The sequence below is a fragment of the Salmo trutta genome, chromosome 18, assembly GCF_901001165.1.
Source record: "Salmo trutta chromosome 18, fSalTru1.1, whole genome shotgun sequence".
NCBI classification, from domain to species: domain Eukaryota; kingdom Metazoa; phylum Chordata; class Actinopteri; order Salmoniformes; family Salmonidae; genus Salmo; species Salmo trutta.
In genome coordinates this window covers 36,031,462-36,050,517 of record NC_042974.1, presented here as the reverse complement: position 1 = coordinate 36,050,517, position 19,056 = coordinate 36,031,462, and the positions used below count along the sequence as shown (strand labels likewise).

General features: G+C 43.2%; 1 protein-coding gene across 2 annotated transcripts in view; it reads right to left on the bottom strand.

Annotated features, from left to right (window-relative positions):
* Nucleotides 1-19,056, bottom strand: part of LOC115153240 (disintegrin and metalloproteinase domain-containing protein 12) — a 150,241-nt gene that overhangs the window by 116,256 nt on the left and 14,929 nt on the right. For both annotated transcript variants that reach the window (XM_029698470.1, XM_029698471.1), the window contains exons 2-3: nucleotides 12,753-12,874; nucleotides 9,803-9,876 (exon numbers count right to left, since the gene is read on the bottom strand). In XM_029698470.1, the coding sequence (XP_029554330.1) occupies nucleotides 9,803-9,876; nucleotides 12,753-12,874 (196 nt within the window). The remainder of the gene's footprint in view (nucleotides 1-9,802; nucleotides 9,877-12,752; nucleotides 12,875-19,056) is intronic.

Here is a 19,056-nt window from a genome sequence, read left to right as displayed (position 1 = left end):
ATTCCAGCCCCTCACAGGTGCCGTGCTAGAGCGGGCATCCAGCCTGGTAGGAGGATGCCTGCGCAGCGCATCTGGTCGCCGGTACGCCTCCGAGGACCAGGCTACCCAACTCCCGCTCTACGCACGGCTACCATCAGGCCCCTGCACAGCCCAGTCTGCCCTGTACGAGCGGATCCAGCCAAGGCGGGTTGTGCAGGAGGTAAGATCTAGACCGGCTGTGCGCCTCCATAGCCCTGGGTTTCCAGCTCCTGTCTCTCGTGCGGACCCGGAAGTGCGTCAACCCAGTCCGACTCGTCCTGTTCCCGCTCCCCGCACTAGCCTGCAAGTGCGTAAACCCAGCCTCGCCAGTCAACAGTCGTCAGAGCTTCCCGCCAGTCAACAGTCGTCGGAGCTGCCCGCCAGTCAACAGTCGTCGGAGCTGCCCGCCAGTCAACAGTCGTCGGAGCTGCCCGCCAGTCAACAGTCGTCGGAGCTGCCCGCCAGTCAACAGTCGTCGGAGCTGCCCGCCAGTCAACAGTCGTCGGAGCTGCCCGCCAGTCAACAGTCGTCGGAGCTGCCCGCCAATCAACAGTCGTCGGAGTGGTCAGACTGCGCTGAACTGCTGGAGTGGCCAGACTGCGCGGAACTGCTGGAGTGGCCAGACTGCGCTGAACCGCCGGAGTGGCCAGACTGCGCTGAACCGCCGGAGTGGCCAGACTGTGCTGAACCGCCGGAGTGGCCAGACTGTGCTGAACCGCCGGAGTGGCCAGACTGCGCTGAACCGCCGGAGTGGCCAGACTGCCCTGAACCGCCGGAGTGGCCAGACTGCCCTGAACCGCCGGAGTGGCCAGACTGCCCTGAACTGCCGGAGTGGCCAGACTGCCCTGAACTGCCGGAGTGGCCAGACTGCCCTGAACTGCCGGAGTAGCCAGACTGCCCTGCACTGTCGGAGTGGCCAGACTGCCCTGAACTGCCGGAGTGGCCAGACTGCCCTGAACTGCCGGAGTGGCCAGACTGCCCTGAACTGCCGGAGTGGCCAGACTGCCCAGACTGTCCCGAGTTGCCAGACTGCCCCGAGTTGCCAGACTGCCCCGAGCTGCCAGACTGCCCCGAGCTGCCAGACTGGCCAGACTGCCCCGAACTGCCAGAGTGGCCCGACTGCCGGGAAAGGCCTGAACCGGAGCCACCTCCTGATATAGGTGGGTTGGGGAGGGGGGGGTGTAGCACAGTGCCGTCGTTGACGGCAGCCACCCTCCCTTCCCTCCCTTTAGTAGAGGGGAATTTTTGTTTTGTTGTTTGGGGTTGTTGTTTTTGTTTGGTTTTTTGTTTTAAAGGTGCTTCCGGGGTTAGCACCTTTAAGGGGGGGGGTACTGTCACGTCCTGGCCAGTATAAGGGTTAATTAGTATTGTAGTTTGGTCAGGACGTGGCAGAGGGTATTTGTTTTATGTGGTTCAGGGTGGTGTGTTTGTTTAAAGGGTGTTTGATGTAGTATTTCCGGGGTTGTGGTTTATATTCTATGTTCATGTATTTCTATGTGTAGTCTGGTGAGAGTGTTTCTATGTTGTGTTGATTGGGGTTGGGACTCTCAGTTGAAGGCAGGTGTTGTCTATCTGCCTTTGATTGAGAGTCCCATATATTGGGGTGTGTTTGTGTTTGTGATTCGTGGGTGATTGTTCTGTGTTGAGCCTATGCTTTGCAGACTGTCAGTTTATCGTTCGTTTTCTTGTTTGTTGTTTTTTGTATTCGTGTTGATTTAATTAAATGTTCAAGATGAACTATATCGACTCTGCTGCGTATTGGTCATTCTTTTCCGACGACGATTTCGTTATATCGTCAGAAGACGAAGATACTTGTGACAAAGGGAGAATTAATGAGTAATCAGTTCATGGATGTATAAACGGAGGGCATCCGTCAAATAAAATGGAGAACGTCAGGGAATAAGCAGGTAAATGTAGAGCATATCAATGACAAAAGAAATGGTACAGAGAAGTAACAGTAGCTAGGATAACATTAGATATTTGCATGTTATGCACTGAACAGGACGCTGGAGCAAATATACATCTTAGTGAACATTTATTTTGTAAACTAATGTTAACTTCAACTAACATGACAAGTAAATAGACCTATTGCTCTGTAAAACAAAGTTAAATACTGAAACAATGTTAGACACAGTCTATGATATTAGCCAGAAAGCTCTGATGCTAGCTAGCTAGCTAACCAGTCAAGTCTGTGAAAGAGGCTAGCTAGCTAGCTAGCATCAGCTTGTTAGTGGTTATACTGTTTTCAAAATGTTCTCACAAGCACATTGCTGTAGCTTTTAAATTCTGTAAATGTAATTTAGCAATTTTAACTAATTTGATACATAATTAACGACATATCCTTCCTATTGGCAATGGCTGACAACACACCGGAAACGTCTCCCCCGATAATAAGGGGGCTTGGAACGCACATTGAAGCTATTGCCAGGGTTAGAGGTTCCAAGACTATTCTATTAGTTATATTTCTATGTGTGCTGCTTTGTGGTCACTCAGTCAGCTGTTCTTCAACAAAATAAACACATTTAAACGGTTATGACGGATATGTTATAGTTATGACAGTCTTCATTCATAATCGTCGGTTACAAGGTTATACAGTAATTGTGCCAGCCCTAACTCCACTAAGACTGAATAAATAAAAACTGCTCCACTGGCAGGCACACGCACGCACGCACGCACGCACGCACGCACACACACACACACACGCACACGCATACACACATGCACACACACACGCACACACCAAAAATCTAAGTACAGAAATGGGAATAAATGAGAGCCAGGATCCAAGAAGGAGGCCAGATGCGTCAGCCTAATTTCTCAGTCTGCTGCTCAGGTATAGAGCTAACAGTGAGCCAACATGAATGTCAGACAGAACAAGCAGGTCTAGCTACAAATGGATCCCTTTTTTGGGTCAAATATTTCCTGGAAGAAACAAAGCAAAAAGTTGAAGTGGGTCTGGGCTGTTACTTTAGAGCAGGGGTCTCCAACCTTTCTTGCCCAGGGACCCCCTCCCTTGAAAAACTGGCAACAAAGGGACCCCATCATATGAAAAAAATGTATGTCTTATCATCAGGTGAATGATAATGGCAAGGAGAAGTAATCAACATTTTAAAATGAATAGATTTGGTTGATATTTTCATTATTTTGACCTCCCCACATTATAATTGGAAGAGGAAGTGTAAACAGCCTATTAGCTAGAAAGGGAAATTGAAACACATTATCGCTAAGCGCAGCTGTTTAGATGGTTAAACAAAGGTTAGCCATTTGTTTGCAAAAAGGAATGTCCAAGTCAAGAGAGCTTACCAGTAGCACTTGCTGCACTGGTAGCCTATTCGCAGGTGCTTTTCAAAGCCTATATCAGATACTCCAGTGAGTGCAATTGGCTCCAATGAGTGTAATTTGTTGAGAAATAAAGTTGACATTAGAAAGAAGATATTCTCCTCTTTTCTACTGTAGGTATGTAATTCAACATTTGTGTATTCTTTTGTTTCTAGCGATATTTTTAAAAACATAGATTTTTTTTAAACTAATATTTGTTTATTCTATTTGTCGAAATATTTTTGAGGACCCCCTGCAGTACTTCCAGTTGAATACCCCTGCTTTAAAGAGACTCAATAACTGTAAGTAGCCTTGCATGAGCCTTGGCTTGTGCGAGCCAGAACAGCTCATAGGAGTAGGAGCCTATCCCGTTTCTGTAGCGTGATGTACAAGGACACCCTGGACAGGACGCTAGTCGATCGCAGGGCCTTACCCCGAGTCTATCTCCTTAATGCTAGTGCCAAGCAAAGATGCATCGGGTCTCATTTTTACAATCTTTGGTATGACTCGGCCAGGGATCAAACTCCTTCCAAGCACAGGGCAGAAACTAACCACAAGGCCACTGATTTTGTCTTACAATACGGTTAATGCTAAGCAGGTTGTTAGTGCTTGTAGCTGAAAAGCTCTATACTTGCTCTAGGCCAGACTGTTGAGCCAGGGCCAGAGGGCTGCTAGCTAATATATGTGACTCGTTTCAGGAAACTAGGCGTATGTTGCATGTCACTACTTCAGAGGAGAGCTATTTGAACGTACAATTATTTTTAAATCAAAATGTGTTTTTTGGCAGAAAGGCCTTCTGGAACATGTGAACTTTGATGTGGCTTAATAACAAACTTGTATGCCATCTGTAAATAAGAATACAATTGTTAGATTATGAGCCTAGTTGGTTTAGCCAGAGAAAAAGTCAAGAACCTTCCCGCTAGCCATGATGGGCTGAGATAATGGGTGGGCTGGACATGCCGAGAGATGACTTTGGATTGGTCTGCTATGTAGCACGCATTTGTCTATTACATGAGCTGGTCAGTATGTGTAGGTAAACCTTTCTAACACATTTTTTTTAAAGATCACTTAGTAGAACTACAAAGGTGTTGCTCTCCACTTTCTGGAGGACCGAGTTTCGAAATCAGTGAAAGGCCTGGTGGAATTAGAGTATGATAGCTAAGGAGATGGAGATAATTCTGGCGTTTGATTGCAAATATGCAAATGGGGTCGATAAGAGAACACAGAGAAGGCTGTTGTATAAAACACTTGTCTCTGGATCTTCAAACTAAGGCAACCATGGCATCCGTGACAGAGAGAGGGAAGAGTTCACCCATGTATACGATGGGTAAGATAGTCTAGCTAGCTACATTTTCATATATTACACATTTGTAATTGTGCCAGAAAGTCGTTTTCATTTCAAGTTAAAGCGTATTGTTAGCTAGCTAGCTAACATTAGCTGGCTGACTCGCTATCTAATGTTACGTGTATGATCTGTGAAGTAATATTATTCATATCTCAGAGCCATTTGCATTGCTAGTTATAGCCATTTGCATTGCTAGTTGAACCTGGTTGGTTAGCTACCTTAGGGGCTCCCGAGTGGTGCAGCGGTCTATGTCACTGCATCTCAGTGCTAGAGGTGTCACTAAAGACCCTGGTTTGATTCCAGGCTCTATCACAACCGGTTGCGATTGGGAGTCCCACATGGCGGAGCACAATTGGCCCAGCATTGTCCGGGTTTGGCCGGGGTAGGCCATCATTGGAAATAATCATTTGTTCTTAAATGACTTGCCTAGTTAAAGAAAAAAAAGAAGAAAACAAGTAACATTATGAGTTGAGATTAAGGTTTCATTGTTTAGCTAGCTAGCTACATGTCCAAACAAAAGACTTCACTATGCAAGTAACAATTTCAATAGAATGTTCATGATGTCACTGCGACAACTGTCGATAGACATAGCTGGTAAATTTGAAGAATAAATTACAAATTTACAAAAGCTCAACACACGTTGAATATGCCCGGTGTCAGTAAGCGTTGGCAAAAAAGCATAATTAAATTGTTGCCAGCAGTACAGTTGCAGTCACCAACGCTCCGGATAACAAAAAAACAGCCTATCCAGCTCTGCTAGGGCGAGTGAAATGGTCAGAGTGAGCTCTTCCTTCATTTGTGTCTGGAAGTAGCTAGCAAGCTAGCCAACGTTAGCCAGTTAGCTTGGGTGCTTGACTGCTGTTGTTAGGTCAGAACGGTCGGGTCAACCCTACTCCTCGGCCAGAGCGTCCAGTGTGCACTCTGAATGCTCCGAGAGCGAAACACTCTGAATTTATGAACAGACAATATGACAACGCCCAGAGCGCACTCTGAGCACCCTCTGGCACTCCAGATTGAATTTACAAACACAACCGTAGTATAAACCAGCCTTTAGTCTTGAAATCTTTGGTTGTTTAGTACATGGCCTCACATGTGAATCCTTAAAGAGCTGGGGGGGGGGGGGGGGGGGGGGGGGCTAAAGCTTAAGAGGGTGTGAATGATGCTGAATGGGTGTCGACAAAGCAGAGCTCTCCGGTGAGTGTACCAAAACATTCATGAGCCATTTTTCAAAAGTGAGGTTACAAGTTTATCAACTTTTAAAGCAGACTTGATTTCCAATTGTTCCTCAACTGTAGTGTTTGATATACAATTTTCTAGCTCTGAGTCTCTACACAATTTCACATTTTTCTACATAAGACTGAATCGAGCCGGTCGTTTACATATTGGTTTATTAATTAAATTTGGTATTCTGTTTACTTTGGGTAGCCCTAGATCTTTACAGATTGGCCCTGGACCAGGTGTCCTCTGGAGGAAGGCCAAATTAAGAAATCTTATGGAGTCAGCAGAACCCTGTAAAAGACCACCACTTACAGTAATCCTCGAATAATAAAATAATTATAATAATAATGAAACATTTAAATTTGTATAGCGCTTTTCATTACAGCATTACCTCAAAGCTCTTCATAGGCAAATATAAATGATAATAATAAAATAAATACAATAAAAACATCATACATTTCAAATCAAGGCAGGAAATAGCAATAGTAGGCTAGGTTCTAAAATAACTTTCCAGATTAGGACTATAAGAAGAAAATCTGTAGAAATGTGTTTTAAGGTCTGTTTTAAAAAGTTCCAATTGATGGAGCGGCTCTCAGATGGTCAGGGAGAGCATTCCATTGGCAGCAGAAGGTTCAATCTCCCATAGTACGGTATACATGTCTTGGGGACTTGAACCAGTAGTGAGTTGCTGGAGCGGAGAGCTTGAGGTGGCTCATTGATAAAAATGAGGTCGCTGATGTAGGGGGGACTCAATCCATGTAAAGCTTTAAACACTAGGAGGAGGATTTTAAAGTCAATCCTATAGTTGACCTGTAGCCAATGGAGTTCAGCAAGGATGGGTGTGATGTGGGCTGACTTCTTGGTCCTGGTCAGGACTCTGGCAGAACTATTCTGTAGAAGTTGTAGCCTCTGAAGTTATTTGGCTGGAAGGCCCCCGTACAGAGCGTTGTCGTAGTTGATCCAAGAAAAGATGAACGCGTAGACAAGTTTCTTTGCATCTGTCTGGCAGAGCGATGGTTTGAGCCTTAAGTTTTGCAGATATGTTTTATATGGGCATCAAAGGACAGAGAAGGATCAAACTTGACTCCCAGGTTGGAGATGACAGAACAGATGGATGGCTTGACTGTCAATTGTAGGGCAGATGTTTCCAGCACTGGTGACCTGCTTGAGTGTCCCAATAAGCATAGCCTCAGTCTTGCTGCTGTTCAGCTGGAAGAAGTTATCTTTCATCCATGCCCTGATGTCATCTAGGCAGCTGCCAGATTTTGCTAGGGCTGAGATGGTGTCCGGTTTGGTGTTAATATATATAGTACCTGTGGGACACCACATGTGACTGTAGACTCCTCCGATCTGGACTGTCCAATCGTGATGTAGTGATGCATTGCTTCCTACTAGAAAGGTAGGAGGAGAACCAGTTCAGAGCAGTTCCAGTGACTGCAGTGTGCTCTCTGAGACGCCGCAGGAGGATGTTGTGGTCAACGGTGTCAAAACCAGCAATAAGATTGAAGAGGAGAAGGAGGAGGCTAGGTGATCTAGAATCTGCAGCCATTAGTAAATCGTTCGTAACTTTCACCAGAGCTGTTTCTGTGTTGTGCAAGGGCCAGAAGCCAGACTGGAAAACTGCATACAGCGGATTGGAAGACAGAAGGGATTGAAGCTGATTTGCAACCACTTTCACCAGTACTTTTGATAGAAAGGGGAGGTTGTAGATGGGCCTATCCCCATAGGAGAATCCTCTTCGGGTCCAAGTAGAACCCTCTGTGGAAAGGGTCCAAAAGGTTTCTACCTGGAACAAAAGGGTTCTTTAAAGGGTTCTATGGGGACAGCCGAAAACCCCTTTTAGGTTCTAGATAGCAGTGTAGTTGGATAGGATGTCCTGCTCAAGGTTGGGCTTCTTCAGTAAGGGGGTGACTGCAATTGTTTTGAAGAGTGACGATACCTCCCCGGTCAACAGGGACTTGTTGATGAGGGTGGTGACAAACTGAAGCAGGCTATATGAGCAGGTTTTGAGTAGGGATGTAGGGATAGGTACAAGGGTGCAAGTGGTGCCCTTTATTTTAAAGATGGATGTGGATGTGACCTCTGAATTTGCTGGGGGGGGTCTGAGTTGGGGGCTCAGGAGGTGGGGTGCAGGTAATCTTAGAGGCCAATATGTTTGTGCTGTTAGGTCCTTTACTTAAATATACAAACACACTCTTACTGAAAGCCAATAAAACCTACAAACATATTATATAGAATGCATACAGAATCTCTATAAACATCAGAGTACCATTTGCTTAGATCTCTGTCTACAGTGCAACTAAATTATGGGTGAAAATAATTTCTTAGAATAACAGAACCTCCATACTGATCACTGAACGCTATTTAGTGCCTCTTAAATTCAATCTAATAAAACCGTACAGACAGAAAATATTGTGCTATTACACAGAACAAACTAAGAGAGCAAATGATATTACTCTGTGTTGTCTCTAACTCAGATCTTCTTCCTACCACCTGATCCTACAGAGAAGGCACGAGCCTACACAGTACGACTCTGCACAGTGCACACAGTGCACACACAGAGGTCACACCCCACCTGTGTCTGGGCACAGACATGTAACAGATATCAGTGGACACATCTGAAGGAATGCAGGGAGGGGGACAGGCGGAAAACATACAAAGGGAATGGAAGCTCCCAGCCAAATTATCTCTCAAAGCTGATGCACGGATCATTGGGGTTGGTGGTGTGGGTGGGTTAGCAGGGTGGGATTTTTTATTATTAGGAATATGGTGGTGGAAATTTTGTCAGGGACATAGATGAATTTGGGCAGAAGAAGTGAGAGGAAAACCAGATAATTGATGTTTGTAGTGGGGGTGCAGTAAAAAACATGATTTCCTGTGTTTTATATATACTGAACAAAAATATAAACGCAACATGTAAAGGGTTCCATGTTTCATGATCTTAAATAAAAGATCCCAGAAATGTTCCATATGCACAAAAAGCTTATTTCTCTTATGTTTTGGGCACATGATAATGCCCTTTTAGTGTAAGAGCTGTTTGAAAAGACCGCCTGAAATCTCAGCCTGTTTTGGTGGGATGGAGTTTTGGCCTACATGATGACATCACCAGGTGGTAAATCAGTTAATAGAGGAATAAGAAAGAGAGTTTCAAAACTCTCTGCCAATAACAGCGATTTTCCGTTTTCCCCTCCCCAGTCATTTCACACCCAGACAGTCCTAGCAAAATTCTTGCTTGAGAAATTGTTCCTAGCTGAGAAGCATTTTAATTGAAAACAATCACAATAAGGTACTTAATTGTTACCCAGAAATGACTTGATATTGAGATAAAAACGATACCTGGCCCAAGTGCTTGGAAGTGCTTAGCTTGTACTGTATATATAAACCGTGTATACTGTATATTCAGTAAATCTCACAAATACACACAACTCCACAGGATTCCCAGTTCTCATGCCTGGTATATTCCACAACCTGGAAGACAAGAAGGTGATGAGAGAAAGGGAAAAGGGAGATATAAAAAATCCCTTCGAGTCATTCTTTATCAGCTATCCTCTTTCAACTCTTCAGAGAGACTAAACCATAAAAGAACCTAGACATTTGTTCTGTGAAATCTTTTTTTCCCCTTCATGAAACTGTATCAGCCCTCATACTGTAGAAGCTTTAGCCATAGCTCGTACTACAGCCATGGGCACAGCATATGCTAGCTGAAGTGCAGCACATCTGATCATTGTTTACTCCATATGTAAATGTAATTGAACCTTTCCAAATTCAAACAACCATTCATGATATAAACCAACATCCACTGGTCATCTCGCCAAATCGTTCATATTCCTTTAAAGGACTAGATGCCTGTAATGATGTAGGTCGGATGTGGGATTTGCAGCTGAAGATAGGATGATCACTTACTGGTTTTTTTGTAGTGCCAGGACCAGTTGTTCACCTTCCGCCTCCACCACCAGCCTCAGTGAGGCAGGATGACTCTAGAACACAAACACAAGACACGAAAGGTGAGGGGACGGGACACCCAGCCGGGCTTACATACTGGACAGGAAGTAGAAGGGCATGCTGGTAATGAGCTAGGAAGAGGGATTCCAGTTCCCAGATCCCTGGCATTGATGGTTGTCATGAATAGGACCCTGTTCTGCTGACTACGTGACCTGACCAGGAAAAAGATCTGGACTCTAACCAGCTGAGTTTTTAATGAGCACATATCAACGCCTCCCCATTACTAATGGTCCATCCCAGGATGACCCGGTCATAGACTCTTCCATTAGTACCGTTCATCATGTCCCTTTGGTAAAAAACTTGGACTCAAATTTTCAAGAGATCAACAGTAATGAAAAAAAAAAAGATCTAATGTTGAACAGTAAACAGAATAAAACAGTAAATAAAACATTACCCCTTAGGTCTATAGCAATAATCCATGTCAGGTTTATGTTAGTCAACAGCAGAAACAAAAATCAGTTTTTGCAGAGCAAGCAGTGTTTTTCCTTGAGTGCAAGAACAACATTTTTGAGGATTGTCTGCATATTTCAGTGCTGACTGACACCAATTTCCCGAGAACTCCCGCCTTTTCAGCACTCATGATTTATGACCAAACTGGCCCATGGGAAAAGGCTGGGGATCTCGGTCTGTTGCACAGTTTATGAGAGGCTATCAGATACTGTGTAATACACACACACACACACACACACACACACACACACACACACACACACACACACACTTATTATTATTTTATTTTATTTCAACTTTATTTAACTGTAGGGATGGAAAACCTCCTGCTACGAAAAATCTGTATGGATTTATGTCCATGCTTCATGTTGTCATTATAACTATTTTACTACACATGTAGAAGCAGGTACACAGACACGCAGGTAGGCATTTTGATTGCATCTTGACTTAGTTGGTTGGAAACACTGCCTTAAACCCCACGGATTTCACAGAGATAGACACAGATATGCAGGGCCATGGAGACAGGCAGAGATAAAGATAGGCAGACAGAGACAGAGTGAACATTTGTCCCAGTCAGATGATACTAAGACAGATGAGACTTGGCTCAGGCCTGCTAGGCTCTGTTCAGGTTAGGGCTGTTTCTCTGCCAGAAACCCAGTGGGTTGACAGTAGGTCCATGGTGGGTCCATTTGTGGTCATCACCCCACTGTCCTGACTCAGGATGACTGTGATATTGGCTTGCTACTTCTAGTGGCACCGAAAACAGCTGAATAAAAATAACAGGTGAGGGAAAAATGAGTTGGGTATCATCTCTGATAAAATAATAATAAAACTGAAGAATATGTTGGAATGGTCAACATGGCTATAACAGCTGGCTCCCGAACAATACAAATGGACATTGTTGTCAAATTCAATTGATTATGTAGTGTCATGACATTGGAATATCTCTCTAATAAAATCAAATGAACTTTCACCTAAATTCTGTCCTAACTAAAAAACTACAATCTCTTCCTTGTTCCAGACAAACTATAACACATTCTGATGCATTACTTTGTCAGCACTCATGACTCCTTCTCATTTCAGAGATGTTGTTGTTTTACTAATACCCTCCCTATGTCATCAAAGTAAAGCTCAAGCTCAGCATTGAGGAAGTTGAGAGAGTGTGAAGTTGAAAGACTAACATAGTATTTCCTCCAGCTAGGAAAAACCTATGCACTGAGGTATAACTCTTGGAAAGAAATGGCTGTTTTAAATATTCTGGGAGTACTCCTCAACACTCCCCTGTTTTCCTTGACTGGAACGGTATCATTGTGGTGCAGTGGGGGATCCTGGATTTCAAACATTCATTTCTCTCACTAAGTCCTAGTGGGCTGGACGAATTGGGTTTCCCCATCTGAAGCTACCCTAAAACCACAGACTCAATTGCAGAATGTGCTCAATTTGCTCAATGACCCCATGTAATAGCAGAGATAAAATGTGCTGATTTACCTGGTTTTAATAACTGAATGGATTTCAGGCATGGGGCGGCAGGTATCCTAGTGGTTAGAGCGTTGGCCAGTAACCAAAACGTTGGTGGATCAAATCCCTGAGCTGGCAAGGTCAAAATCTGTCGTTCTGCCCCTGAACAAGGCCGTCATTGTAAATAAGAATGTCTTCTTAACTGACTTGCCTAGTTAAATAAAGGTAAAAAAAAGAAAAAGTGACACATGGTTCATAGCTAGAACCTCTATTATGTCTTATAAATCCTTGCTGTGCTTACAGTTCTGGTATGTCAAGGATGACAAGTGTTAGGTTGCATTTGCTGGCCATCCACAACTAAGCCCATCGGTCCAATACATTTTAGCACAATGGTTAGACGGTTTCAAATCCGGTTGCTACCTGACTTTGTTACAACACCAGACAGTCTAGTTTTCTCCCATCCCCCAAACCATTTCAAAATGTTGCTTTTTGTGCACGTTGTCCATTTGTAGAGTATAGGAAGCTGGCAAGTTGGGGGAATAATTTCATAGTGTGTGGAGCCTCTGGGCTTAGCTCATACGAAACAAACAACAGAGGGGCCATTTAACACTGTGGGGAGTGAGCTTTCAGTAACAACCACAAAGGGGAATCAGCTGAGGATAAACAGAGATGGGGATTTATTATGGGCTCATGACTGGAACAACAGAAGAGACCAGAGGCAGTCCGGCAGGCAGGCTGACATGTATGGTTGGCTGAGTTATGAGCAGCGTATTAGCATTAATCTGTCGTTCTGTCCCTGATCAAGGCAGTTAACCCACTGTTCCTAGCCCGTCATTGAAAATAATAATTTCTTCTTAACTGACATGCCTAGTTAAATAAAGGTAAAATTAAAAATTAAAACATTTCACCAGGGCCGCTAAAAGGCCGTTTTATGAATATTTACCCTGGACGTGAGCTGGCTTAGTGGTTTGCGCTCCGGCCCTTCCAGCAGGAAAGGTACCGTGGTGTCATAGCGTTGGGGCTCAGGGACGACACTGTGTCGCAGACTCTGGTTCAAGCTGTTGCCTGTTAAAAGATCAATAGCAGTGATTAGTGATATAATCAATGGAAGTGATTTGAACTGAGTGGGTATGAGTAGTGGGATACTGATGTCCGTCTGGTCTCTGTTAAGTAGACACTTGACCTGAGGTGACCTGACTGAGAGAATGTATATTAATGTATAATGAGAATTACATAACCCTTACTTCACTGGTCGTGGTGGCAGTCAACCATGAGATTATGGAGAATGACATAACATTGTTATCAGACATGAAATGTTAAACAGTTTTTTGAACATGTGATTGTTTCATGATTTAGCTTTAGGCCACCTCAAGTAAAATGTGTTGCTCTATTGTTTACATGACCTTCAATTCATTTAACACTAAATGTCCCATTTATGTAAAGGTTGTTAGTCACTTGAGTGAACCAAACTGATCTACAGCGGTTTAAAAAAACATTCACATTAAATATAACACTACTACACGCATCCATTTTTAAAAAACACTGACGTCTGCTTCCAACTCACACCCTCAAACACGTAGATCCCCTAAAAGCAGCTCACTTTCCAGCCCACTTTCTAGCTCACACTCTCAAAACACCTAGATCCCATGAACGCAGCTCACTCTCCAGATCCCAATCACATGAATTCTAATCACCTGTTCACACACCTGTATGTCATTATCACACACTATTTAGTTCAGTTCTTTACACCCTATCACTGTGAGGTATTATTTGTTTTGTGACACTTCTTTCGGACCTCTGTTTTTCCTGCGATTTACTCCTCACGTTTATGATAGTATTTACCTGCCTCACTAACGACGCCTTTTGCCTGCCTGTACCTTAGCCTATCGGATTTCTTGTTATCTACTTATTGCCTGATCTCCCGGACTATGTTACTAGCCTTTTCCCTGCCTGTACTGTTGCCCTTTTGGACCCCCTGTGTATGACCTTCTGCCTGCCCCTGGACTCAGCTACCTGCCTCCTCCTGTGGTCCTTCGCAATAAACACTTGCTGCGCCCTGCGCTTTAAACCAGCTCTCTGTCTCCCCTCGTGTTCATTACAAACACACCATATCGGTTTCAGACAAAGGCAGCCCTCAGACAGCAAAGTACTATAGATATATTGCCTTTGGAAACCAACAGATTTGCTTTTCCAAACACAGTGCAAGCTCTCACTTATTCGACTGTAAAACAGTGGTGTCCCCAAAGGGTCTCTGTTCTGCAGTAAGACCACAGACACAACATCAATAATGGATGCTTTAACACAGCTCATCAGGAACACAGCTTTAACAATATATCTCGACAGCACCGCTGCACAAACCAACCTACTGCTGTGCTGCGCATTAAATCAATTTCTCTGTTATACGATCAATCGATATGAAGCTCTCTTCCCCCAATTTGTTCTATTGTAAATCTATTTTCACATTAAAAGCAACTTATTTACCCTCCTTGTAAGGTGAATTCACCAGAGGTTATATGTAGTCAGTTAGACAAGCTAGACACACAAGAAGCTGTTCATTTGAGTATTTATATACAAGCAGACAGTATGTATGTATGTACAGTACTTGTCAAAAGTTGACACACCTACTCATTCAAGTTTTTTATTTATTTCTACTATTTTCTACATTGTAGAATAATAGTGAAGACATCAAGACTATGTAATAACATATGGAATCATGTAGTAACCAAAAATTGTTAAACAAATCAAATATATTTATATGAGAGATTCTTCAAAATAACCACCCTTTGCCTTGATGACAGCTTTGCACAATTCATGAGGTAGTCACCTGGAATGCATTTCAATTAACAGGTGTGCCTTGTTAAAAGTTACTTTGTGGAATTTATTTCCTTAATGCGTTTGAGCCAATCAGTTGTGTTGTGACAAGGGACTAGAGGTCGACCGATTAATCGGAATGGCCGATTAATTAAGGCCGATTTCAAGTTTTCATAACAATCGGTAATCGGCATTTTTGGACACCAATTGTGGCAGATTACATTGCACTCCACGAGGAGACTGCGTGCCAGGCTGATTACCTGTTACGCGAGTGCAGCAAGAAGCCAAGGTAAGTTGCTGGCTAGCATTAAACTTATCTTGTAAAAAACAATCAATCTTAACATAATCACTAGTTAACTACACATGGTTGATGATATTACTAGTTTATCTAGCTTGTCCTGCGTTGCATATAATCAATGTGGTTCCTGTTAATTTCTCATCGAATCACAGCCTACTTCCCCAAACGGGTGATTTAACAAAAAGCACTGTCGTTACACCAATGTGTACCTAACCATAAACATCAACGCCTTTCTTTAAAATCAATACACAAGTATATATTTTTAAAAACCTGCATATTTAGTTAATATTGCCTGCTAACATTAATTTCTTTTAACAAGGGAAATTGTGTCACTTCCCTTGTGTTCCGTGCAAGCAGAGTCAGGGTATATGCAGCAGTTTGGGCCGCCTGTGTCACGTCCTGACCAGTATAAGGGGTTATTGTTTATTGTAGTTTGGTCAGGACGTGGCAGCGGGTATTTGTTTTATGTGGTTTGGGGTTTAATGGTATATGTATTTATGTAAGAGGGGTGTTTGATTTATGTGTTCTGGAGTTTTTGGGTAATATTCTTGTTTTGTATTTCTATGGTTTTCTATGTTCTGTATTCTTTGTGTTGGCCTGGTATGGCTCTCAATCAGGAACAGCTGTACATTGTTGTTGCTGATTGAGAGTCATACTTAGGTAGCCCTGTTTCACTTGTCCCTTTGTGGGAAGTTGTTGTTGCAGTGCTGTGTGTTAGCCTGCAATACTGTTTGTTCAATCGTTTTCTTGTTTTGTTTCGTTTGTGTTCAATAAAAGTAATTGTGAGCACTCAACCCGCTGCACCTTGGTCCACTACGTACGACGCCCGTTACAGCCTGGCTCTTTGCAAACTATGTGAAGACCATTTCTTCCTAACAAAGACCGTAATTAATTTGCCAGAATTGTACATAATTATGACATAACAGTGAAGGTTGTGCAATGTAACAGCAATATTTAGACTTAGGGATGCCACCCATTAGATAAAATATGGAACGGTTCCGTATTTCACTGAATGAATAAATGTTTTGTTTTCGAAATGATAGTTTCCTGGATTTGACCATATTAATGACCTAAGGCTCGTATTTCTGTGTGTTATTATGTCTTAATTAAGTCTATGATTTGATATTTGATATAGCGGTCTGACGAAGCGGTGATAAGCAGTAGCAGCCTCGTAAGCATTCATTCAAACAGCACTTTCGTGCATTTGCCAGAAGCTCTTCGCTGTGCTTCAAGCATTGAGCTGTTTATGACTTCAAGCCTATCAACTCCCGAGATTAGGCTGGTGTAACCGATGTGAAATGGCTAGCTAGTTAGCGGGGTGCACGCTAATAGCGTTTCAATTGGTGACGGCACTCGCTCTGAGACCTTGAAGTAGTTGTTCCCCTTGCAGAGGCCGCAGCTTTTTTGGAGCGATGGGAAACGATGCTTTGAGGGTGGCTGTTGTCGATGTGTCCCTGGTTCGAGCCAGGTAGGGGCGAGGAGAGGGACGGAAGCTATACTGTTACACTGGCAATACTATAGTGCCTATAAGAACATCCAATAGTCAAAGGTATATGAAATACAAATGGTATAGAGAGAAATAGTCCTATAATTCCTATAGTAACTACAACCTAAAACTTCTTACCTGGGAATATTGAAGACTCATGTTAAAAGGAACCACCAGCTTTCATATGTTCTCATGTTCTGAGCAAGTAACTTAAATGTTAGCTTTTTTACATGGCACATATTGCACTTTTACTTTCTTCTCCAACACTTTGTTTTTGCATTATTTAAACCAAATTAAACATGTTTCATTATTTATTTGAGGCTAAATTGATTTTATTGATGTATTATATGAAGGTAAAATAATAGTGTTCATTCAGTATTGTTGTAATTGTCATTATTACAAATAAATAAATACATTCGGCCGATTAATCGGTATCTGCTTTTTTTTGGTCCTCCAATAATCGGTAGTGGCGTTGAAAAATCATAATCGGTCGACCTCTACAAGGGACGGGTGGTATACAGAAGATAGCCCTATTTGGTAAAAGACCAAGTACATGTTATGGCAAGAACAGCTCAAATAAGCAAAGAGAAACGACAGTCCATCATTACTTTAAGACTTGAAGGAAAGTCGATCTGGAAAATGTTAAGAACTTTGTTTCTTCAAGTACAGTCACAAAAACCATCTAGCACTATGATGAAACTGTCTCTCATGAGGACCGCCACAGGAAAGGAAAACTCAGAGTTAACTCTGCTGCAGAGGATACATTCATTAGAATAACTGCACCTCAGATTGCAGCCTTAATAAATGCTTCAGAGTTCAAGTAACAGACACATCACAACATCAACTGTTCAGAGGAGACTACGTGAATCAGGCCTTCATGGTCAAATTGCTGCAAAGAAACCACTACTAAATGACAACAATAACAAGAAGAGACTTGCTTGGGCCAAGAAACACGAGCAATGGACATAAGACCGGTGGAAATCTGTCCTTACGTCTGATGAGTCCAAATTTGATATTTTTTGGTTCCAAACGTGTTGTCTTTGTGAGACGCAGGGTAGGTGAACGGATGATCTCTGCATGTGTGGTTCCCACTGTGAAGCATAGAGGAGGAGGTGTGATGGTGTGGGTGTGCTTTGCTAGTGACACTGTCTGTGATTTATTTAGAATTCAAGGCAGACTTAACCAGCATGGCTACCACAGCATTCTGCAGCGATACGCCATCCCATCATTTGTTTTTTAACAGGACAATAACCCAAAACACACCTCCAGGCTGTGTAAGAGCTATTTGACCAAGACGAAGAGTGATGGAGTGCTGCGTCAGATGCCCTGGCCTCCACAATCACCCGACCTCAACCCAATTGAGACGGTTTGGGATGAGTTGGACCGCAGAGTGAAGGAAAAGCAGCCAACAAGTGTTCAGCATATGTGGGAACTCCTTCAAGACTGTTGGAAAAGCATTCCAGGTGAAGCTGGTTGAGAGAATGCCAAGAGTGTGCAAAGCTGTCATCAAGGCAAAGGGTGGCTACTTTGAAGACTCTATAGTCATGGCCAAAAGTATTGAGAGTAAAACAAATATACATTTTCACAAAGTCTGCTGCCTCAGTTTGTATGATGGCAATTTGCATATACTCCAGAATGTTATGAAGAGTGATCAGATGAATTGCAATTAATTGCAAAGGCCCTCTTTGCCATGCAAATGAACTGAATACCCAAAATACATTTCCACTGCATTTCAGCCCTGCCACAAAATGACCAGCTGACATCATGTCAGTGATTCTCTCGTTAACACAGGTGTGAGTGTTGACGAGGACAAGGCTGGAGATCCCTCTGTCACGCTGATTGAGTTCAAATAACAGACTGGAAGCTTCAAAAGGAGGGTGGTGCTTGGAATCATTGTTCTTCCTTTGTCAACCATGGTTACCTGCAAGGAAACATGTGCCGTCATCATTGCTTTGACCAAAAAGAGCTTCACAGGCAAGGATATTGCTGCCAGTAAGATTGCACCTAAATCAACCATTTATCAGATCATCAAGAACTTTAAGGAGAGCAGTTCAATTGTTGTGAAGAAGGCTTCAGGGTGCCCAGGAAAGTCCAGCAAGCACCAGGACCGTCTCCTAAAGTTGATTCATCTGCGGGATCGGGGGACCACCAGTACAGAGCTTGCTCAGGAATGGCAGCAGGCAGGTGTAAGTGCATCTGCACACACAGTGAGGTGAAGACTTTTGGAGGATGGCCTGGTGTCAAGAAGGGCAGCAAAGAAGCCACTTCTCTCCAGGAAAAATATTAGGGACAGACTGATATTCTGCAAAATGTACAGGGATTGGACTGCTGAGGACTGGGGTAGAAGTCATTTTCTCATTTTCTCCGATTGTTTGGGGCATCCGGAAAAAAACTTGTCCGGAGAAGACAAGGTGAGTGCTACCATCAGTCCTTTGTCATGCCAACAGTAAAGCATCCTGAGACCATTCATGTATGGGGTTGCTTCTCAGCCAAGGGAGTGGGCTCACACACAATTTTGCCTAAGAACACAGCCATGAATAAAGAATGGTACCAACACATCCTCCGAGAGCAACTTCTCCCAACCATCCAGGAACAGTTTGGTGACAAACAATGCCTTTTCCAGCATGATGGAGCACCTTGCCATAAGGCAAA